Source organism: Haplochromis burtoni, unplaced genomic scaffold (genome assembly GCF_018398535.1).
Source record: "Haplochromis burtoni strain Fernald_Lab_line unplaced genomic scaffold, NCSU_Asbu1 Contig_286, whole genome shotgun sequence".
Lineage (NCBI taxonomy): Eukaryota > Metazoa > Chordata > Actinopteri > Cichliformes > Cichlidae > Haplochromis > Haplochromis burtoni.
In genome coordinates this window covers 378,580-404,194 of record NW_024582647.1, presented here as the reverse complement: position 1 = coordinate 404,194, position 25,615 = coordinate 378,580, and the positions used below count along the sequence as shown (strand labels likewise).

At 39.1% G+C, this 25,615-nt stretch overlaps 1 protein-coding gene across 4 annotated transcripts in view; it reads right to left on the bottom strand.

Annotated features, from left to right (window-relative positions):
- The window catches only part of nsmfb (NMDA receptor synaptonuclear signaling and neuronal migration factor b), a 73,645-nt gene extending 51,126 nt beyond the window's left edge, over positions 1-22,519 (bottom strand). For all 4 annotated transcript variants that reach the window (XM_005940101.3, XM_005940104.3, XM_005940102.3 and 1 more), the window contains exons 1-2: positions 22,039-22,519; positions 1,821-1,882 (exon numbers count right to left, since the gene is read on the bottom strand). In XM_005940101.3, the coding sequence (XP_005940163.1) occupies positions 1,821-1,882; positions 22,039-22,109 (133 nt within the window). In that variant the 5' untranslated portion in view covers positions 22,110-22,519. The remainder of the gene's footprint in view (positions 1-1,820; positions 1,883-22,038) is intronic.
- Between the last annotated feature and the right edge of the window lie 3,096 nt (positions 22,520-25,615).

The following is a 25,615-nucleotide window of genomic DNA, read 5'->3' as shown; positions in this document are numbered from 1 at the left end:
GTTATAGTCATCTGCACACACAGATATCCCCCTAAAATAGCTAAAACTAAAAACAAACTAAAAACTACTTCCAAAAACATTCAGCTTTGATATTATTGGGTTCATTGAGAACATGGTTGTTGTTCAATAATAAAATTATTCCTCAAAAATACAACTTGCCTAATAATTCTGCACTCCCTGTATAAGTGAACTTTTACATCCATACATTACCAGCAGGTCCCTGAGGTAATGTGACTAGGGCTTGCTGGTTATCCTACACATGAGGCTGAAAACAAAAGGCAACAAAGCTTTTGTAACTGTGGCCCCCAGATTGTGGAACTCTCTCCCTTTGAGCCTGAGATCTGTGGACTCCGTGGTCGCTTTTAAAAAACAGCTAAAAACTCATCTTTTTAAACTTGCTTTTGGTTGATTTTTATTTTTAGGTTTTAGCTTCTGTGAAGCACTTTTTGATTTTTATCTTGAAAGGTGCTTTATAAATAAAATTTTACTTTACTTTACTTACTAAGTTATACTGAAGAAAAACTGAGTGGAAAGCAAACAGATTTGTAAGATTCCCTTTTATAAAGTTGAAATCATACACAGAAAAGCGATATTGCAAAGGTAGGGGAAAGGGAAGTGCTAGTTAGTCACAACAGCTTTTCCAGGATACAATTAAACTTAGCATAGAATTAGACTGAGTAGGTTACTAAGTTAAGCTCAACCACAATCCCAGTAGGTAAGCTGGTCTCAGTGCATCTGATAGCTCGCTTGATACCCTTCCAGACCCTTCCCAATTGGCAAGCACACAATCCTGTTTTAGCCTGCCCACAGATGCTGCGTATCTGCAGGCCACTTTGCACCTAACTTCAGCCCCATCTCAATTGTCATGTTTTCTGCTACTTTATGTATTCCACATGTTTGCACTAAAAAGAGCATGCTAAAAAATATAAATTACTACTGAAAATATAAATCCTCAATTACATTACCAATTCAGTTTTGTTTTTTCATAATCAGTTTACAAAAGTAGTCATCTTACAGTGCTTTACATGTTAAAGTAAAAACCCTACAATATGATAATCCTCTATGAACAGCACTTGCCAACAGCAAGGGGGAAGAACTTGCAGATATATCAGTAATCTGCAACATTAAGATATCCTGCTTAGAATTGTTGAGGTATGGACCTTGGATGGTGTCCTGTAGTATCAGGATTCACAACGGAATCGAGCAGCAGGATAGAGCAATCTGGAGTCAGTTCTCTGTCAAGTTCCTTATACCATACCATACATGTCCTTCAAGAAGCCACTGCCATCAAGGAACACTGATGCCTTGAACTTGTCCACATGGTCTGCAGCCACTTCTGGTAAGCTTTAACCACTGCATTCTGGGAACCACCCACAATACGTGCTGTTTTGCAGATTTTCTGAACCAGTCACCCTGCTCTCACAGGTTGGCCCCTGTCAAAATTGTTCAGAGCCTTACACTTGCCCAATTTCCAATTCCAATTTTTCAGCACTTAGCAGGTGACAGTATAGTTCGCTGCAGCTGATTTTAGGGTGATCAAATACTTATGGTTTTGGGGATAACCTGTGAAACATTGCTGTTGTGGTGTGACTGCACCCTGAAGCTGAGCGTTTATTACATAAACATTAGCATTTTTAAAATATTTTAATAACTGATTATCCGACATGTCACAGGGCAATATTTCACACAGAAATATTTTAAGGTATTTTTGGGAGTAGGAAATACGTATGAAGCCGGAGAAACTGATATTTCCGACTAAATACTATATTGTTATAATACTGATATAGTATTGTTGTAGGACTACTAAGTGTGCCACCTACCTGCTCCGTTGCGGTTCTCTGGATTGGTATTGGACAGGTATTCTCCAAATGCTCTGGCTGCTCTGTAGAGACACAAGTGCAAGACTTCACTCTGAGCTATTTTGCACAACTGTTGCTGTCAAACATAGCAAAGTGACTCACAAACATTTCACAGGATTCTCTCCACCTAAACAGGCTGTCTGAGCTTTTTCTCTCTAAGGCCCTCTTCACTGCAAGTAGGTTACATCACCACAGCACTCTGTGAGAGGAGTTGTTAATGTCCTGAATCCATACTCGCTATCTGCCATCACTCAACACAGTTACAGGCTGATCTTGGCTAAAGTCGGGAAGGGAAAAAGAATGAAAGCTTTCTATTACATATTTTTATAGCTTACTAAAATATTGAAATGGAAATGAACTGACATTTATATGAAGATTTTCCAATTTTAATAACCATTTTAATTGCTTTCATATCAGTGGCTCAATATGTCTTATATATCAATATGATTGATTCATGTAAGTAACTACTTTAGTATTTTTCTCACACATTACGTTCACTTTCTATTTTATTATAATTATGTTACATGAAAATAAGTGAAATATATAAAGATTTAAAGACAAACAAATTCATAAATTTGCTCTAGTTTTCTTTCATGACAAAGCTTATCCATCTCCCCTGCCCTACACAGAGGACGGTGTCGTTGCTTTTGCCATCCAGAAGAACAGGAAATAAATTCAATCATGTGTATGGCATAAAACATCCATATGGCAGGAACATTGAGGAACTGGCACGGTATACAATACATATATAGCTGAGTGTGGGTGGGTCTGCAGAAGAGAAAAAGTCACAGCAGTTCAATCTACTACCTCTGAAATGAGGAACAGTCTTGATTGAGTGCAATTAGCTCACTAACCATATCTATGATTCAAAAGGCCTTCATGCCTTGCTAATTAAAAAAGAAAAGAAAAGAAACTCTTATTCTAGCAAATAATGGGGTCAGTCAACCTTTGTACTGTATAAATTAACTTATCCTTTATTAATCCCCACAGGGAAATTCACTCTCTGTATTTAACACATCCTCAGAATTAGCTGTGGGAAACATGCAGGACCCAGGGACCAATGCCACCTCTACGGTCAAGGACACCTTTATACGGCATGTTTTTTTTTAATGATGGGAGAGATCACAAATCCTCAAGGAAATCTGTGCAAGCATAGGGACAACATGTAAACTTCACATTGAAAGGGTCTTGGCCAGTGTTTAACCTCAGGTGTCTTTTGCTGTGCAAACCACTGAGCCACCATCTTGCCAGCATACTTTCTGTATGTAGGGTATATTGTACACAAGGATATGCAGTGCATCATGTCACACATTTTGCCATGCTTACAGCCTTATTCAAAAACAGTTACATTCATTTTTCATTTTAAAATCTACACACAAAACCCCATAATGACGATAAAAAAGTGGGCTGAAATGTGTAATATGAATGCTAATGCATAAAAGCATTCAGTCGTTGCTCAGTACTTTATCGAAGTACTTTGACAGCAATTACAGCCTCAAGCCTTTCTGTAGGATGCTACAAACTAGGCACATCCATTTTCGGGCAGTTTTTCCCATTCTTCTTTGCAGAACCTCTCAAGCTTCATCAACTTGGATGGGGAGGGTCAGTGCACAGCCATTTTCAAATTTCTCCATAGATGTTCAGTTGGCTTCCACTCTGGGTCTGGCTGAAGCGACTCAAGGACATTGACAGAGTTTTCCCGAAACCACTACTTTGTTATCTTGGCTGTGTGTTTAGGGTCGTCGTCCTTTTGGTGCTCTGAAGCAGATTATCATCAAGGATGTCTCCGTACATTGCTTGCATTCAGTTCCAGTTCCCACAGCCAAAAAACGTCTCCACAGTACACCAGCACAATGCTTCACTATATGGTTATGTATTAACCTGTTTGGCCTGAAATTCCTTTGTTTGAGGATAAGTCACACAATTATTCATAGTTTAAACTGAAAATACACTAGCGTTAACAACTCTATTGCCAAGAGAAGATTGCTAGTTCCACCTGCAGTAATTTATATACGGTGGTATAACTCTTTACTGAGACTTTCCCACCCTTCAGTGTGCAATAATGGAACGTAAAAGGCATGAAGAGCAAAACCCATCACAGAACGGAGCAGGCAACGAAGACAACCCAAAGGACTGATTTAGTCTAACACAGCAGGAAGGAGTGGGTTCATCAAAGTATTTTATGTGATATAATATATTTTTTAAAAAGAATACAGCACCTTTATTTTCAGCTTTGCATATTTTTTCACTATTTGTGCTTTACAAATGTAAAGCAACATCATTTGTCTTTTTAGACATATAACTACTTAAATGATACCAAAAATTTGTGTGGACTGTGAAATTACAGATTATAATGTTATATTTTTGTATTGACATTTTATATCTTTAGAAGACGGAAAAAAAGAAAAAGGAAAGAGTCAGGGAGAGGTCTGTATCTTTCCACAATAAAACATCCACGACAATAAATCCTACATTGATTATGTCAGATACAGGGAGGAAGCATTGGGGTAGAGGTGGGTTGCAGATGCTCTGTAATGTGTGATTACACATTAGAGATTTGCCAGCTGGATAGAAGACAATCAACTGAGGCATCAGGTGATGCATGCTTGAACGAAGATGACTTGATCTGCCAGTATTGCAACTGAGCTAGATTTAATGGCCTACCTGAGCTATTGCTATGGTCAATTTAAAAAGAAGAAGAAGAAAAAGTCTTCACTTCAGCTATATGTTTCAATCATAATATCCTGCAAGCAAGTGAGACTCTTAGTTGGTGCATACACAGTAAGATCAGCAGTTGTTCTATAATGTAAAACACCCACATACAAATACAATATGATAACAATCTTATAAAAGATATAGGCTACCCTCAAACACACCTATAAAGAAGCAACACAGCCTATAATCACTCTCCTCCCACTCACTCCGACCTGGCATTCCTGCCATCTGCAAACACAGATACACACACCAGGTCTCCCATGCTCAGAGTCTCCATGTGGAACAGCAGGCAGAGAAATAAATAGGGTACGCAACACACACACATGCAACATGCTTTGTACACAGGGATAAAATCTCAGGGGGCTGCAGTGAAATGGAATTGTTGTGTTGCTTTAGCCTACATGCCTAAGTAATTAAATATGAGGCGGCACGTGCAGTGCTCCTCGTGAAAACCCCCTCCTACCCTGGCTGATATAGAGAAGGAGGAGAAGGCAAAGGACAGCACGAGGAAGAAAATGCAATCATCTGTGATCTATCTGCTTGACTGTGTGCACTCCCCCCAATAAAAATGCCATATGCTGTGCTGAGAGAAGGAGGATGTGAAAACACAGCAGGGTTTACAGAGGACAAACTAGCACAGTGCCCCAAGCTAACACATGCAGGAATGTTAGAAGCACAGCTTATTGTAGTTATCATCATTAGCTTTTACGGAATCATCCGTTTTGACACTGGTTGATAAAGTATTAATGTATAAGGTTAAGTTAGGTGCTTTAAACAAGTTGCTCTCCATCTTAGTCATAATCTACCTTCTTTTATTTTTTGGTCATTACCTACAATTTGAAATTATCTTCTTAAGTGTGAAGACAGTGTATCTTTGCCAAATGTCTTCTTCAAGCAGATTTGGTACATGTAGCAACCTCTAGGGCTAAAAAATGAAGCGATCACAGCTTTCTGTTAGGTATCACATCCATTCGTTTGAGCTATCATACTGGCCCCATGCATTGGCTGACACTTCACACATTTTGCCTCCAAAACATCAACATGTCATTGTTCGAAAGGCTAATTTTGAAATTTAAAGAGCAGATAAACCTCTCTGAGCACCTTACCCTCTTTGTTAATCTGTTAAGCTAACTGTGAAAGCCACATCGTTTTGAAATAGTACATGTTCAAAGAGAAAATAAAAGGAAAAGTAGCCACAGCTAATAACGTATACATGCTCCCCCCATTTTTAGCTATCTGGCTCTCAAAGCAGCACTTTCTGTCAGCAGTGCACAGAAGTTCATTCAAGCTGAGATTGGTATAAACTATTAGAATTCACTGTCATGATTATACTGATCATGAAAATTGTACTGCAGTGTTGCAGCCAAATGGCTGGTAGGCTTTTAGCTAGGCTTTAGCTTCAGCCAAGTGGAAGCTAAATTGGCTAGTCATTCATATGTAAATTAGGTTGTTACCTGGGAATTCTGGAGGGGAGTGGGGGTGTGTGAATGAGGGGGTGGGGGAGCTGCTAAAAGCTGTGAACTTCCTTTTGTGTTCGTCTTGATGCATTCTCAATCATCCAGGGAAATAAATCTCCAAAAGTCACCAACTTGGAGTAGTTAGTTTCCTGAGCCACAAGGAAACTTGTGTTTCAGTTTGCCATCTTAGGGAGAAATCAACACACATGGGTGTATGTCCTTTGTTGCTGAGATTTATTGATAAAAACAGTACAAAAAACCAACCATTTGTACACATATTTACAAATAATAATAAAAAGTGAGTGAGTACATTTCAACATTTTCAGCAATCACTCACAATCCTGGCACTGCCATGGTATCTGTAGTCTGCATTTACCACATGTGTATCTGTAGCAGTGAACACATCGCACAGTGGCATGATTGTTCTTGCATTTGTGTTTGACCTGACACATGGCTCTTTTTCCAGGGCTAGGTGTGGAGGGTTGTGTCCAAAGCAACTGTTCTTTTCTTGCCTTCTTCCCAGCTACATGAGAGTGAGCCAACTCTCTTGCAAGCTCCACCAGGAAGTCCACCCGTCTTTCCTTCGTCCCGGTGCATGCTTGATACAGCACATGTGCATTCAGTGCTGCCATGTCAATCATGTTATAAAACACGGCGACTGGCCAGCGCCGTGTTCCTCTGCGGACAGTGTACTCCCGAACCATCTGGTCCATCACATCCACGCCACACTTTGTTTTGTTGTAAAGGGTGACAGTGTTTGGCTTCCTTTTGGTGGTGTTATCAGTCTGAACCACGCTGTGCATGCTGCTAAGAATATAGACTGTCTTCTTCCGTTTGGCTACAGATACACATGTGGTAAATGCAGACTACAGATACCATGGCAGTGCCAGGATTGTGAGTGATTGCTGAAAATGTTGAAATGTACTCACTCACTTTTTATTATTATTTGTAAATATGTGTACAAATGGTTGGTTTTTTGTACTGTTTTTATCAATAAATCTCAGCAACAAAGGACATACACCCATGTGTGTTGATTTCTCCCTAAGATGGCAAACTGAAACACTCCAAGTTGGTGACTTTTGGAGATTTATTTCCCTGGATGATTGAGAATGCATCAAGACGAACACAAAAGGAAGTTCACAGCTTTTAGCAGCTCCCCCCCCGACAAACAAAGAGGCAGTTTGGCAGTTAGAAATAAGGCATCTTAGTTCGACAGTCACGCCGCAATGCATTGTGGGAGCGCGGCGGACATTTTCGGGGTCTACGAATCAAAACAAACACACTGTGTTGGAACGACGATTACAAGATGCTTAAAAGCGCTAAAGAGAATGGACTGTATAGAGACCGATTGCGTCCAGAGGCGAAGCAGCGGTACTTGCAGAAAATAGCTGCAGTTGGAAATGTGGACCCGTATGAAATACGGCCGTGGAGTAGAAACCCTGAAGACCAACCGCTATTGACGTAGCCTGACATATTTCAGTACCTTGTCTGTGGAGTCAGCGCGTACAAGTCGTCATTCAAACAAAGGTAAGTCAGCTCGAGTACTGCGTGTAAAATGTGTTTGATTTCCCTGCAAACATTCAGATTAGTGCAGCATAAATTCATTCATGAGGGGAAATTACAGTGAGAACATGTGGAGGCTGTTAGAGGGATAACAGTGAGTTCAGTGCATTGATGCGACATTGTCCTGAAGGATTTAGTTATTCTCTATGGTTAAAGAAATTGCACTAATTAATTCACATTTATTATAAATAATCCTAATTACACATCTTGCTTCCATGTTTGTATCCTGTGTCACTAAAAATACATTTTATTTTAGTTTTATACGTTGATTAATGACCTGCAGAATCTCCTTATCATATTAAGTGATTCATAATTGTCACTTTATGCTTTCTCCATCTCTAAAGTGATGACATCCTTGCATTACATACTTTAGGTTCATTTTCTGCAGGCAGGTTTCTGACAGAGAACAGGCAGGTTTAGAATATAACATGCAGCGCTCTATAGATAGACACATAAAGAAATGAAAAATGACATGTATGTGCTAACTTTCTAAACACTTTGTTACATTTATGATAAAGTAGATAAAACACATTTATGTCAGCCTTGGCTCATTAGTTCTTGTCTTTAAATGAACTTTGTGTGTGTTTCAGGTCCTGCACTCAAAGACTGAATGAACCAGCATTGCAGCCATGGGTCACCGTGAGCATCACAGGGAAGGTTGAAGCCGCCCAATGCACCTGTAAGGCCGGAGTCGCAGAGACCTACAGCCATGTCGCTGCTCTTCTGTTTAATGTAGAAGCAGCAGTGTTGATCTGTGGCACAAGGACTGTTACAGATGAACCTGCATACTGGGTTTTGCTGGGTAATATGACCAAGATACAGCCAGAGGTTGGCCATAAGATAGACTTCTCCTCTCCAACTGCCCAAAAAAGGCTCTTGATCAAAACATTCACAGACCATCTGTAGTGACAGGTAAAAGGAGCCGTCCTCAAAAAAGAAAAACCCCACCTGCTATTGTGGAGGAGTTGTCACTGCTATTGGATACTTTGCTGGAACACAGTAAAGCTGTGGGTTGTGGGAATGACCCATAATGTTTTATCTAGGGGTCTAGATTTATGCCTGTAGTGCACTGCTGTGTAAATAATTTGCATTAACGGAATATGTACTGACTGAGTCCCGCTGTTCAAAAGTTGAATAAAGAAACAAACTAATTTTTGCCTCTTTTTTTTATTTTATTAAAACCACTTTATAGAACATCACATCAGTAACAGTGTAAAATCCATGTCATTTATAGTTTACAAATGACAAAATGTTTACACAAAATCATGAGTGTTTACATGATATCACCCACTACTAACATTACTTTATTTACTGTATCTTTTGAAAAAATACAGCAATTTTAACAGCACAAGACTTAAGAATATTTAACAGGAGCAGGTTTCATTTTCCCTGGTTTTATTACTGTTCACCAAACGCAGCAAACCTTCACCATCTTATCCAGGAGGGTCACCTCTTCACCCTCACATGGAAGAAGTAATCAGATTGGCATGGTGGTATGTTTGAAGCAGGTCCCTCGTGTAGCGCTGGAAACCAGTCATGATGTTTCATCCATTTCATCGGCTGGTTTGCTGCAATAATGCCAAATAATTAGCAACTCTATAAATAGAAGGTAGTTCTGCACTCAGTAGGATGTTTGTTCTAATTTGCTATGAGCTCAGAGCGCATCGAAAATAAAACTAATAGGTTATAAAGAGTGATATGAACATATTTAGAACTTACCGGAATGAAAATGTCTGGAGCACCAACAGATATTTGGAGATGGAAGAGAACTGCACGTCAGCTCGTCTCACAGCTGCTATCCAGGCTGGACGCCTTCGTTTGTTAACATCGATACACGAGCTGCCTCATGTTGCTTCCAGGTTGGGAAAGAATGAAAAGACAAACCCTTTTCAACCTTATTCTCTTGCCGGTCGTGTGATCGAACATTGCAGCGGACCACACAGCAAATACGAACCATGGCTGTGCTTTCGCTCCTTTTTCACTTAGACCCCCAAAATGGCGGATCGGGCCAAAATCCTTTCCACGCCCACCCCCGTGACATCACGCTCCAAAGCCCTATTAGTAATCATTCACACACCCCTACTCCGCTCCAGAATTCTCAGGTAACAAACTAATTTACATATGAATGACTAGCCAATTTAGCTTCCACTTGGCTGAAGCTAAAGCCTAGCTAAAAGCCATTTGGCTGGAAGGCGGGTTTTAAAGGTAGGTTTTAAAGGTAGAAAAGCCAACTGGCTGCTCTCGGAGGCTCTAAAAACCAGCAAGTAGACTCCATAGAGGTTCCAGGAGTAAGAAGTAAAAACCCCATTTATATTTGCTATATGGATTTTGCTATGAGCGACTATCCAAACTGAAAAAAACAATGGCATGCACTCTTGCAGAAACCACAGGTCTTTAGGTGTCTGTATCAACAACAACAAAAAAGGTTTTACTCATTGAAAAGAACTACTGCACCAAGTGAAACAGCGAGGGATTTGATTGGTCACTCCTACCATGTTAAGGTTTACGCAAACATTCCCGCAAACATCAGATGACTTGGGGAATGCAAGTTTGTGGTGAAGTCTGGGATTTGCAATGCATTCTGGGATAAGTTGTTCCCTCACCATTAAAAAATAGAAGTCTGAACACAAATTTGTAAGTTTGCCAGTTTTTGATTTTCCTTTTTTTTTTTTTTTAACCAACTCAAGGCTTACAACACACATGAAAAGATTTTTGAAACATCACTGGACAATGAAAACTGGTGAAACTAGTGGTTTACAGACAATATCTTATACTATGGCTGCTAATATCCATATTAACAGTTACACATTTATTATTAAACTATAATAATCTTTTAATTAACATTTTTATGGAGAGTTTAACTGGTGTCAAAATTAATGTTTTTAGCTGAATTTAAGCCATATCTTTAGAATCTGTCTTTCTGTAGTCGGGTGTTAATAAGGAAGATTCAGACAAAGAAACGCACTAATGTATTACATTAGCACACACCCCTCAGGCCAAAGTGATTACCAGAGAAGCTTTATCTTGGCAATAGATATTTTTTATAACTCCAGAGGTCTCTGAAACAACAGTTATAATAATGTGTCAGAGATTTCTAGCTTGTGAATTATGCATCATAGTATTAATCCTCTCACTGTGGCTTGAAAAGAGCCAACAAGCTGTAAATGTGTTTATAAAACCAAAATATAAAGTTGGGATGAGGGTGGGAAGTGTAATGAAGAACAGAGGCATAATATGTAAAGAAAGACTATTAAAAAAGGAGTGGGGGTAGGGGACAGCTGGGAGACAGATGATCTGGAAAGGAGTTGATATTAGAATTTGGTCATATTCTAGGCCTCCTTCTTTGTGAAGGAATTGGAGGACTATGCATATGAAAAAAAGCAAAGCTCAAAGATGCCTGGGGAAGTGTTTACATCAAATAGCAGGATGGTGAAATTCACAAACAAGACCATTAATAGTATAGATAATAGAATAAAGCAAAGATATCTCCCAGCCTTCTTAGTACTGTTATCATTGCTTGTCCTTTTTTCTGCTCTATTCTTTGTGCCCTTTTTTAGTTTTATATCGCTTTTCCTACCTCTCCTCTTCTCTTTCGTATTCTTCAGCTACGCGGTCCATTAAATAAATAAAAATGATGATGGTTGGCACACTTAAACATGTTTTCACGTTGCTGTCCTGCTGGGACCTTGTTGAAAAGTCGTAACAGGGAAAAGAATTCGATTTTTGGCAGAATGCCTTAACTCCACAACAGCAAAGTTTTCATCCTCACAGAGGTAAAAATGATTAAATGAGTGTCTGATGCTGTTTTAGGAAGCAGGAGGCTTCACTGGGTTACCTGATGGTGCTCCAACATGTTCAGCAGATGAGAAGGTTATCACAGCCCCACTGATCAAAACTCTTCTTTGGCCTCTTTAACAGTTTTAGTTCAGAAAACGTAATAATTCAGTTATTCTACCTCAGTGCATCTCATCACAACAGAACAGCAATAGTACACTGCTGTAATACAAGTGAAAAATAATTATGTCTTAGGAAATTTACAGTTCATTTAGTGATGTACTTGAAATGGATGAAAACAAAAGTTGCAAATGTCTTGATGCATGCTCAAGCATCATGGTCAGAAACTTTCCCACTGGAAACGCTGCATCCAGATGAACTGAATCAACTGTTTGGGAAAAGTTGGAACTACTACATATCAATTTCTCAGCTAATATATAGGGATTGCATGTACTCTAGAAAGGATGCTACTCCCATGGTGTGATGGAACAAGCAGTGAAGGAAAGTCAGGCACAAGTTAAAGTCCAAAAAAAGGTTTTTATTTAACCCCCCCAAAAAACTTGGTTAAATTATAAAGAAAAATATAAATCTTGGGCCCATAAAAGAGGTCGAAGTACCAGAACTCTACTCACAAGCTGACAACAAAAAATACTACTAACTCAAACAAACTGAACTACCTAAATGAGACAAACGGGAAACTTAAATAGTGGCTGATCAGCCCACAAAAGCACAAAAAGGGGTAAAACACACAAACACCTAACTGAAACTACCATAACGAATTCCTGCGGTATGACCCATTTTGCAGGTCTCCATATAGGCTTGCTCCGCCCCTTTCTACATCTTACCTCATCAACCAAGGGACTGGGAACAGCTGCCACTGAGGTAACTCCGAAAACAAGGAAAGATTAAATCATACATACATAACAGTGTAAACTAAAATGTCACATATGGCACATACTCTATAAAATGGGAGTGAATCTTACATGCATGCAAACCCTACTATAGCTCTAACTGGAGATGGGTAGGTAAAAAAAAATAGACTGGTTCAGTTTTGATGTAAGAATTTCGACACAGGAAGCAATTAGCAGCAACATTGTAAAATGTCAGTGACATTCAGGAACTATGCAACACTTGCAGTGTGAAATGGGTAGTTTTCCCAAAGTGGTCAATTGAAATACCTACCAATAAGAACAAAAGATACAGTTGATTGACATATGACAGGGTGGTAAATAGATTGAAGGGTTGCCTAGGAAACTAGGCCCTAGAATGTCCTTACATCACCTACAAAGTAATATGAACGAGCGAATTTCTTCATGTATGAATGGGAGTTTAGTTTACTGACTTTATTTTTGTGAGGAAATTCATCTTTTTAAGTTTTATTGTTATTTATTCCATATTGTCCTCTATTAAACAGCAGTTCTTGCTCATAAGGGGTCATATGTTTGTTGAGTTTTTTGTTTGTATGTATTGTAGGGTCTACCTTACAATATAAAGCACCTTGAGGCACTGTTGTTGTGATTTGGTACTGTATAATTAAAATTGATTTATGAATTTATTACGGAAATGAATTAAATGATTATTCAAATTGATAGCAGAGAAAAGAACAAAACAAAGTAGTGGTGCAGAGTGTGGGCACTACTCTAAATTTATACAATGCCAATTTGACCTGTGTTCACTGTTACTTCTCTGTGTCCGTGTTTGCCTCATGTCTGTGCAAAGCACACACTATGAAGGCTGGCTGGTAATGGCAGATGACTTCATTAGGAGACATTTGCTCTGCTGCACTCCAAAGGCCAGGAGTCAGGCAATTACCCTATCTCCCAGGAGATTTACAATAGGGCATGAAAAAAAAACAAATTGTAAAGTGTAAAATCTAAAGAGACATAAGGCGGGATGCTACGGTTAACCAGAGCAGTCTCAGGTTCACACAGGGTGAAATTTTTTTCCGTTGCTCCAAGGACTTACTGGGCAGTTATTGGTTTTTCATTAAAGGGGCACCAGGTAAGAGGTTTATTGCCCTTAAGCACTAAATGACCATAATATATTTCTCTGGAGATTGGCCAGGTTATGAGTTTTGTGGCTTTCAAAACTCACTTTCCATCCCATTCTCCCCAGCCTCGTCACCAACTTGATTTTCAAGATGCTCCCAAAACCCCCAAACACAATTCACAAACATTCTAAAACAAACTATGGATAGTTTCACATTCTTGGTGCTGAAGTAAACTGAAGAACCCTGCATCATCTGCTCATAATCCATTTCTGTTTGACCTCTGCTCTGTTTAATTAAAGGTCAATTATAGCTCAGTAACCATTAACAGGAGAGTGTGGAGTGGGGTGGAGTATGGCCCTGATTCACTGATATTCCAATTCCTTCTACCCGATGAAGGTCAGCAAAGGTTACTGAAGACTTAATGACCATTTACAACACAGAGTGTGAGTAGCAATCATCCATGACCTATCCCAGAGTTTTTTCCCCCCTTGAAAACAGGCATGTTATTTTCTGCCACATATATGACACAGTCTGGCAGGACTGTAATTATCAGTCTTAAAAACTTGAATGAAACATACAAGTCTTAAGCATCCCCAAACAAAGAGTATTTAAATATCCCTGACTTTAATGTGCTATAATTGTCTAAATTTAATCTCAATATGCGAACATTTTTTTATTAATGTTCACTGCTCTGTTTTTAATTATTTCCTAGTTTAGATTCACTATCTAGTCTTGGCAACTGCTGAGTGATAAAGGAACTCAAACACTTAACATTTGGTTACAGCTGGACCAGGTGGCGTGTCTAGAAAATTTTTGTTGGGGGGGGCCAGGTAGGGGCACAGATTTGGAGAGGGGTGGCAGATATAATTGGCAGATAATGTTAAAAACAATTCTACCAACCGTTAACCATAATTCAATAACCCTATAAACCTAATAACTGAATGCGCCTTTAACTCTTATTAGAATGAGATTTTAACCACTACGGTGCAAAGTTTTTAGATACTGCGTTGATAAAGTACAAGAGATATAATCAGTTAGTGTTTATTCAGCAGTCAAGGACATCAATATTTGCATAGTATTTTTACTGACATGTAGTGCACATATGTTTTGGGCAAAAACATTTTTGAATATTAAAATACGAACATTTTTAACATACAACTGACAAATTAGCCAATGCCAATGCAAAACCAATGCCTATTAAAAAAAGAAGATAATCTTCCCACAAACTGGTGTTTGATTTTGAAACAGAAAAAAAGTGGGGAAACAAATGAAAAGACTAACATTTGACTAAAACCTGAAAGCAAGAAAATACTTTATATGCTGCCTTATGGTAAACTTTGGTAATATTGATGTAAAAAGAACAACACTGGCTGATGATGAAATACAGTCAGCTGCCAGTATTAACCTGCAGGGCTGGACTGGGACAGAAAATCGGGCATTTTCACTACAGACCGGCCCACCAGGTATTAAAGCCATAAAGCCTTTGAATGAAAACAAATGCTGTTGTGACAGTGATGTACACTGTCTTATGGTATATGTATGATTTCTATACATTTTACGTCAGATAAAAACTTTGTTCGCAAGATTCAGATAATTATTTAATAAAAGCTAGATATTTGAAATGAGAATAAGAAAGAAAAGTATTTCTTTGTGCCCCCCTCTCCCTGTTAATGCCCTACCTGGCCCCCTGGCAACACTTTGCTAGATCCGCCCCTGCACAGTTACCAGCTGTCAGCTATAGAAAAGGATCCTGGTGTTATTTGTCTCTCAGAAACAGTTCATAACTTCCCTTCAACTCATTCATGTCACCTAAAAGGTAAACCTGTTTCTCCATCACCTGTTCAGCTCTGATGATTCAGTAAGGACATCTCCTGGTTTCATCTTCATGTTTCCCTCTCACCAGATATCCAAACCATATCATGACCAGCAGCTTTACAGCTGTGGCTCCAGCAAACATCAGCTGATACTAGAAATTAATATTAAATAAATTCTAACAACAGCTGATCAAGCTTAAACGTGCTGCTGTTGTTTAGCGCGACATCCGCTGGTTTCCTCTTTCTGGCGCAAAGTGGGCGATAAATAAACAAGAGAGAAAAGCCGATCAGCTGATCATTGATCAGTTTCATGATTGAAGTAGCAACAGGAGAGGAGGGGGAGAGATGAGAGAAGAAGAGGCAGCTGTGCAAGCGTAAGACAGAATAACTCCAGCTTTGTGTCTTTTTATTCTATGAAGCGAAAAGTGTCTGTGAAGGTTCTCAGTCATCCAGGTCATCGTAGTCAAAGGAGCTTGCAAAGAAAAGGTGAAACTCTTCAAGCAACTTAAAGAAGTCCAGACGCTTTTCTTTGCAAGCTCCTTTGACTAGTTAAAGCGGGACAATCTGTGTCTCTTCTCAGCTCAATACGAAACGCGATAATATTTTCTCTGAATGAGGACCATTCCATTTTTAAGGACCATGCACTCACTAACTAAACCTTATGAATAAATAAAGTTCACTATCAGTAACATCATAGCACACCGACAGCTGTATAGAAACTCTGTTTATGTACATTATGTAACTGACTGAAAATCAGAAAAAATAAACTCCACCTAAACTTGGTTTATATCTGACCCAGATAGACTGCAGGTCATAACTTCTTACCTGAAGTTCAGTTCACCTGAACTCGGACCGGCGGCTGCCTCGGGTCTCTCCTCCTGCCTCCCTTCCCTCATCCACCTGCTGGCCTCTGTGGAAGCTCCGCCATAGCCACCACCAAACAACTGAGTTATTTTTACACATCGGCCAGCATCTGGCCAATCCACCACCTCTCATTGTTCATGCCGTTACAAAAAAAAAAAAAAGTCATCAGCCCATCCTGCAAATGTCTGATGGCTAGTCCAGCTATTTTAACTTGTTAATCTTTCGCCGAAAAAGACAGACAGACTTCACCTGAGCAAAAGGTGAATGTATCTCCCACAAAAGCTCAATTGGGTTATACTGAGAGCAGAAAACTAGGTCAAACTTGGCCTTTCCTTAATGCAAAGGCTTACTGTTATGAGACCAACCGGGGGTCTCGTAAGACTTGAGCTCTAATTTCTATGTTTTATGAGCCCCTAGTTAGGTGACTGTCTGACAGGGACAGCTCTGTCATCTTCAAACAAAATGGCCCACTGCACTTAAACCAGAGGAAAGTGACTCAATATGCACATAACTTTACTCAGTGAGCATAACATTCATGGCCACAAGGCCTTCAATAATGTTAAGGTGTCCCTGGTTGGCCTAAATCTTCAACCTATTTGTATCCAACTTTATTGCGTATCATTCTTTATCATTCTTCAACCAACATTTTCTGTCATTTCCTTGTGAAAGACACAATAAAATCAAAAAGTAATAATCATTAAATAAGTATCATGCTCTGAGGCTTGCTGCCACTGAAACTGAAGCTTAAAGAGGGTGACAAAAGGAAGATTACCAGGTAATTCTTCATTAAAAAAAATAAGACTGGAAAAAACCCCACTGCGATAGCATCATAACATGTTCGAACCAAGAGGTAATCTGTGTGTGTCTGAGCAGTGTTTAGTTTACCAGGATTGAATGAAACACATACTGATACAGTGACCTGGTTTGTGAATTTCACGAGGTTGATGGTAGGTAACATAAGAACAGCAGTAACACCAGGCATGCTCACAAAATTATGGGATGAGCTTGACCACTGTATAGATGTAGGCTGTGTGTCCAGAGGGCAACACTTTGAGCACTTGTGAACATTGGAAATTTTGTATGTAACTTTATATTCAGCCATGTATTTTAAATTTAGCATTTTATGAAAGTTGGACCTTATTTGACATTGAAGACGAGGTCTGAAGTCCAAATTAATGTGATATTTACAATACCCAGATATGATTCCCTATGTGTCTATATGTTGCCAATACAAACAATGGCAGTAGGAAACAGAGTTTTAAATAGCTCTATGCAGCGTTATTGTCACTTTGACATTCAGATCAATCTATTGACCTTGAAGGAGAGGTCAAATGTAACATGATATTTAAAATCTTTATACCTATGTCGACAATACACGCCACAGTCGTAAGAATAGTTATAGGCTTTTTGTCAATTTTCGACCAATAAATCTTCGAGTTGCAATTTAAGACTGTGGTGGGTGTAAGCCAAATTTGAATGGATTATTAACATGAACCCCCCTCCACACACTACAATATTTTATCAAGATTTATTTAAAGCTTTTAAACCTATCATATTTACAGACAGAAAGAATAACCTCATTGGTGGAGGTAACAAAACATTACCCAAGCCAGACGAGTAACACTAATCCTAAACAGGGTGCCTGGGACCTAGTGTGCGTTATGATGACGAACAATTTCAAATGAAGCTTTTCAAACAAGACTTCCCAAAGCTGTGAACAGCTTTCAAAATATGTGGACTCTCCTGAAAAGGTGAGTCTGTGTTGCTATATTTACACATCCACTATAACCTGAAACACTCACCTCTCTGCATATGATTTCAAATCTAAAGATGAGCTGTGTAATACACCCAAACACACCACACCAATATTAAGTATTCTAAACAGACTCTATTAACACTGTTGGTTTAAAAACTCTGTTATATTTGACCTTGGAAGTTTCATATATAGTTTTCCTCCAGTGACAGGTTTATGCTTTACAGAGGTGCCCAGATGTTTTATAACTAACGTCCACACTGGACCGTGGCTAGAGCGAATTTGTGCAGCAATAAGTACAGGGTGGCTGCTGGTCACAGAGTCTTGTGGGAAAGAGCCCATGAAATCACATTTTCACCAAAGTGGAAACTATTAAGGCCTGAAAAGTGTTGTGCTGTGCAATTCCTTTCAGTAGTGACTCAGACATTCTTGAAATATTAAAGACAACATTAGCTTTAAAGCCCTTGTAATTTTTCCTATCAAGTGGCTGATCAAAGCAGACGGGTCGGTTTTGGCGTACTCCTCCACAAAGATTTGTCATAAACAGGGCAGGGAGACAGTTTGGCCTATTACTAAAGTGCTTCAGGCATAGGGTGCATAAAGGACAACTAATTTTCCTCTAACTTTGCTTAAAAAGTGGTCATTAAAACACACAATTAAATGCACAGTAAAAGACAGCAAGCCTAAAGCCTAGAAGACTTTGATTGACTTTTTTAACCTTTCTTTTTCTGCACATCTGTTGAGCATATTAAAAAAGAGCCAGTGCAGAGAAACCAGCATTACAATGCAAGAGATAACTAAAATGCATAACAGGCTGTCCACTCGGAATCAGCCAATTTTCGAATGCATGTCTGTTTTCTCTTTCCTGCATTTCTATGCAAGGAAACTCTTCTTCCCTATTTCTTAATGAGCCCAGTTCTGCCAGGAAGCGGCCACACATGCAGCCAAAACAAGTATGATGCATTCTGGAACATGGCTGCATGTACTGGAAATAATTAGTTCCATGGTTTAATTTCTGGTTAATGACAACATTCAGTGCTGTCATGAATACTGACAACAGGAGGACTGATCCTCATAAACCATAAAACAACGTCCCGCTGAGATCCTCCAAACTGAATATCATCAGGAATATCCCCAAAAATCCGGCAAGGTGTTGTCAGTAAACAGCACACATGCGCTCGTCAACCTGTTTGGCGGTTCTGATTCATTCCAACCAAGAGTGAGCAAACGACAGGACAGGAAAACAAGCAAAATGATAAGCCCAGATTTCTCAGGACAGGGAGCTTGCTGATCTGATCTGATCTGAAGTCAGGGAGCTTGCTGACTTCAGATCAGCTGACTTCTGTTGAATCTTCTTCTTTGAAGTGATTCAACGTTAATGACATCACACTTTGATCTGAATGAATGTATATGAATGTAAATGATTGAAAATGTTAGTGTATAATTTATGCTTTAAAACAATTAACAAGTGAGATTAATTTAGTCGATGTGGATTTTCTTTTAACTTTAAGGCCCCACACTTTGAACATGAATCATGGATCTTTGTTCACAGTTTACCTAATTTCAGAATTAGATTGCATCCCTCTTCATTGGATGAAAAGCAGCTCATAAACCACCAAGCTTTTAGCCATCCACTCTATTCTAGTTCCATTTGGTGATTAATAAGAATCACTGTGAAAACAGGCGATGTGAATGTCAGTTTAAGATGACAAAGTTAAAAACTGTTCTATTAATTTATTCTTACCGGGTCCGATCAGTGCGTTCCTACTCAACCTTGCCTGTATTGCTCAGAACAGTGAAATAGGAGACAGAGTGACATTACACAGAGACAGATGTTTTAAGGTCAGAGAGAAGAAGAGGGGCCTATTAGACATGCGTGTAGAACAATCCCCTTGCTTTTGCTATTCACAGTCACAGAAAGACAAAGATAAGGAAGTAGAAAAGGTGAAATGGCTTTGCCCTTCTCATTCACTGCACAACAGATAAACTCAGATCATCTGGCAGACTGGAGACATTACTAATCCGGCTCAGTTGGGATTCAGGGGGGAAGTGCTATTGTTCTCAGAGTGCCATTAAACTCCCCATCAACTGGAGTGCTGCTCACAACCACTGACAGAGAGGAGGTATATCGTATACTGTTCAAGCCTTGGCTGTGGTCTGCATACACGGTCTTGAGCTACCGGCTGCGATCAGCATGATTTATGGAGAGTTAAAGCGTGAGGTGTGAAAAAGTGAGTGAGGCAGCAAGGAAGGAAGGAGGAAGGAGATAAACATACAAATAGAAAAAAGGAAGACGAGGACAAACAGAATTGGACAATGTGTGCAAAAGTGAGCATGGAGGTGACTTTGGAAGTGGATGGAAAGGAAACAGTTTGCCTTTGCTTCAGTTCAACTATGCGATCACTTAAAGAAGAAAAGCACATACACACATAGGTCACTGAGAGACGAAGTGCTTGATTCGACCGTGGTGTCTGAAATTAATCAGTGGGTGACACCAACAAAATCTCCTACCATAAGGCCATCCTGTGTCCTTCGGACTGAGAACGCACTGATCTGACACCCATGACGTGACCTTAATGTTATGACTCAAAGCTAAAAGTCATCAGAATTACTCACAAGCTGAGTGAAATGAACCAAGCGGGTCCTTAAGAAAAAAAAGTGCTCACTCCATCTACCACAACATAAGCAAAATCCTGAAGTAATACTTACACGTACATTTCAATAGTATTCTCATTTGTACAAAAATTATACATGAAAAAATGACAAAAGGTGAATTTGTTTCACCCTAAAGAGGGTCAAACTGTAACTCTAACATGGTACTCTAAGTCACAGGTGCTAATCCTCCCAATAACCCTACAGTCTATATAATGAGTAGATTTTGATGTGTACTGATTATAATAATTATTTTATTTTATTTTTATTTTTTTGTTATCTGTTTGCCAAGACTTTGAAATAATGTAATAAAACCACAAATGACATATTCCAATCACAGGGTTACAGTTATGGTTAGGGAGTTTTGCTGACGATGACTTAGATCTCAGAGGGCCTGGCCAATCTAAACCCAAATGCTTGGTATATACACCTAAGCCTACCCACCTTTGATCTGAGGTCAGCATTTTTTAATAGACCCATTTGGGGTTTGATTTCTGTGCTTTTTCTTGTGTGCAACACACAGTTTAGGGGACCCTGAGTAACTTCCTGCAACTGTTGACCCTTAAACCATTTTAAGTTGATTAACTGAAATGTGGTGAGTCACAGAGAGATTTCCACTTTCCAAACCTCCATTAATAGGTCCCCAGTAAGCTAGTAGATGTTAAGAGGATAAATAAAGCTTTTCACATGTCACAGCTATACTGTGTGTGTATATCGTATAATGCCAGTGTGTTAATGACCTGTGTTAGAGTCAGAATTAGAGTCAGAATTAGCGTACACCCTGGACAGGTCATCAATCTGTCAACGGGCTTCAGGACAATTAAAATAACACAAATGTCCTTAAATTAAAGTTTGGCTTACATCAGACAGTAAACGTAAAAGCATAAAAATAAACATATATAATAATAATGATAAAAAAAACCTGAAAAAAACAACAACCCTGATTTGATTCTTTGGATTCACTACTTCTGCTAATCATACGGTTGCACGCATGAATCAAAAAGCAAAGAACCTTATGCAAGGCAGTAGAAATACAAGTACACTAACCAATACAAACAAGAAGAGATTGATTCATTCTGTCACACTTACTTAAAAGAGACATAAAAAGTTAAGTATATATATATATATCATATATTATAATTCTATATATATAATTATATTATTATACTATACTTATACTATATTATACTATAACGATATCCTACTTACTATCTCATTAATATCAAATGCAATACATAATACTAAAAGAAGAAGAAGAAGAAGAAGAAGAGGAAGAAGAAGAGGAAGAAGAAGAAGAAAAGCTAAATTAAAGCAGCTAAATTAAAAGCTCTAAAACAGCCCTGAGAGAGTGGAGGAGCTGTTTTTACACCATGAAATATATCCTATTTTATGTGTATCCATTAATATATTATAAATATATAAAATTACAGTCATTATTCTCATGTGAACGTTATCCCTTTAAACTAGTTTAGGGAAATGTGCAGTCATCTGCAAACTATCACTTCTACGGCTGCCAGAGTCTTCTCCTCTGTGCTCCGTCGGCTTCAGAGCGCTCAGACCTCCGCTTCACATCCCTTGCTCCCCCGGGCGCACTCACCTAACTTTTGCGGCCACGGAAGAAATCGCATCACTCCTCAGATTCTTCCTTTTGGACACCGCAGTTCCCATGCTGAAGTGGAAACAACCCAGGGGAGAAAACGCAGACCATTCCACAGATTGGTCGGCGAAGGATGCAGACAAGAGAGGAAAAAACCGCGAGGAAACGGCAAAATGAGAAGCATCAGTGCGCACGGCCCACGAGCTCAATCATCTCATGTTCATCTCGGTGTTTAGAAAGAGAAAGCTGAGTGTTCCAGAGGAGCCGCGGACTCTGCGTAAAGCGCAGGAGCGCAACTGGAAGATGCGGGGAATATGGACCACCGCGCTATGCTCTGCTCTCCTCATCCAACTAACGTGTCCACAAAGGAAGCCAGACCATAAAAGGAAGAGCAGCCCTCGTGGCTGCCGCACAGCGCGGACAGGTGCGGGGTGGGCAACAGCGAGAGGAGGAGAACACGCTGCTTCATTACACGGGTGTATGTGAGATGAAAAGAGGTGTGGACACTCGAGCCCACAAGTAATCACGCCGCTTATTATCTGCAAACGACGCGTGTGGCATTCAGAGACTGTGGGGACAGACGGGCGCAAACAGTAATATCACATTTTAAACCTGCTGAGATACTTCTTGTGTTTTACTTTGTTTCCAACATCGTGAGTGGGGCTTTTTAAAATTCTCTGTCTGAGGTGACATATCAGTGAGATGTGGCAAAGCTTTTACATAAAACGACTCACATTTGGTAACATTTGGGTTGGTGTGACAGCATACTGCGCAGTTATAATGTTTTATATGTGTGCTGTACTTTGATCCCATTTCCCATACACGTTTCTGCTATTAGGAATTATTGTTCACTCTGATAGTTCTCTTAACAAGCAAAAGCATCTGAGAATGGAGACTGCATTAGTACATTATGTGGGATGTGGCCCAGTCTGAACTCTAGCAGTTCCAAGTGTCTGTGGTTTAGTGGGTCACTTGTTAGTACTGATCCTCAAAAGAGGGTTAGCAATCTGTCACTCCCAAAACTCTGCTTTTATTTGGTGTTTGTTTAGAGGTCTGCAAACATCAAGTGAGTGTGAGTCACTCAACTAGAACATACAGAATGTACAAGAAACTTTGCTAATGCAAGGGTGGTAATGTCCTATTTTTCATTAGCAAAGCCTTTAACCTCCTAAGACCCGAACTCTTCCACAGCATGCATTTTAAATTTATCTTTGATATTTGGGCATATTGGGACCCAGTGAATGTAAAAACAAAGAATAACCATATTTTTTTTTTACCTGATTTTTGTTTCTAAGAAAAATGAGGGCCACATATGAGAATATTCATTAGAAATTTTGATAGAACAGTAGCAGTATAATGTCCTCGTAAGTGGATATCAGACCCCTGTAGAGCACAATTGAGTATTTTGGTCTAAATAACCCAAAATGTGATGTCCACATATGTGGCTGCCAGGTCCTAGGAGGTTAAGTCAAGTCACTTCAATTATCAGCTAGTTCAGTTGGGAAAAAATGTACTTGTTGTCACAGGTTTGAATGCTCTTGCAGAAGATAAAGATGGCACAAATCTGTTACTCTTCTCACAAATAATAATGTTTAATTTTGCTCTGAGTCCTGTGACATGTTCAGGATGTACCCCAAATTTCAGGTGGGATAGACTTCAGCCCCTCAGTGACCCTGAATTGGAATAGCAGTTGAGAAAATGTTCCAGCTGATGAAAGGATAGTACAGTTATCTAGGTCCTTATGTATTTGGACAATGACACAATTTTTGCAATTTAGCTTTCATGCACTATTTTAAGTCCATGATTTAAGTGCAGATGTTCAATTTTAATTAAAGTGGCTTTACAGCCATTTTCCTGCACTTTCAGAGGTACAAAAACAATTGGACAAACTAACATAATTTAAAACATAAGCATTGTTTTTAATCCTTGGATGAAGATTGTTTGCTGGCAGTGGCTGCAAACCCATGTAACATCAGCATGTGCTACATTTCTTACTTTCGCATTATCTGTTAGGTCGTTATTGCAGCAGCAGTTATTTGCTGCTTGTTTGTGGTGCTTACTGAAGGAAAAACTGAAGGCAGAAATTGAAAAGCACGATCTGTTGGGTGGAGATAATGTGACTGAATTGGCCATTGAAGGCTATCCCATTTCTTTGCCTTCACAAACCCACTGGTTGCTTTTGTAGTGTACTTTGGCTCATTATTTTTTTAACTGTGAATTTCTGTCCACATAGTTTTGGAGCATTTGGCTGAATCTAAGCAGAGTATAGCCTTGTGCACTTCACAGTTCACCCTGACATATCTATTAACAGTCACACACTTGTGACCGCATTCGACATACCAATGCAATAACATTACCTCCACCATGTTTGTTTCAGATGCATGTTTTTCTCTTCCCATCATTCTGTTTTTTGTTTGTTTGTTGTTGTTTTTCTGTTTGTTGATCTGAATTGATCTTTGGTGTAAAAAAAAATCAATAGTACAAAGAATCATAGTAACCAAAATTTAGGCCTAATGAAGAAAAAGTTATGGGATCACCAAGTCATTGGAATTTAAATGATAATTGTTGATGAAACTTTCCTGCTAATTAATCAGAGATAGAGATGATCAGAGTGATTAGTCATTAGAGCCACAAATGTATCAGTTCAATTATTGTAATCTGATAAACAGTTGCCTTTTGCCCTTTGTTTTCTTTTTATCTGCTTTCTTGCTTGTTCCTTGTAAATGAACATATGCAAATACACAAAAGCATGAAGCAAAAATGCAATGTGCATTGCTATAAAATTCAATATGAAATGAGGTTTCTCTGCGACTCGAAAATACATAGAAAGTTCTCTCAATATATCTCCTCTGGCCTTTGCTGGCAGCACTGAGTGCCCTACTTTTGAGGAACAGGCCAGTCTACATGCAATTAAGAAATATGAATGTTTTAAATTAACATGGTTTGTGTTAAATCTGCACTCTGTAATAAGGGCTATCCACAACAGTGCTTTATTGTGGCATTTTGTATTATAAAATGACTCAACTAATTTTACTTTCTGGTCATTCACATGATGGCTAACTTACTTTGGGACATTGCAATAGCTGAAGATTTAACCAACTGGATGGTACCTCCAAGCAAATAATCAAAAGCTGCTGATGGTGATTAGATTAGGTTAACAGTAGACCACAGCAGAACAGAAAAACAGAAGAAAATCAATTTCCACTACCACTATTGTATCTATTGACCTGGGAGTCTTGCAGAATATGTTTTGCTTACCGGGAAAACAAAATCAATTTAATGTCAATATTCAACCATTGTGGAAGAAGCCAATTCATCTCCCTATTGTGTTTATGAAAGCATGTAAGATATGTAACATAATGCTCATGACCTTTCAGATTTCTGTCCACTTGGAGTGTGGATACTCTGGGGCTCAAGGCTAACACTTAGGATTATCACCCTGAGTGCTTGGGCAGGGATTTGTAAGCCCCTGATTCTAATATAAGGAAAAAAATCAGAATGTCACTGCTAATGAAATGTGTGGGCACAACAGACTAGTGTTTTGTTTTTGTTTTTTCCCTGCATGGACATTTCTTAA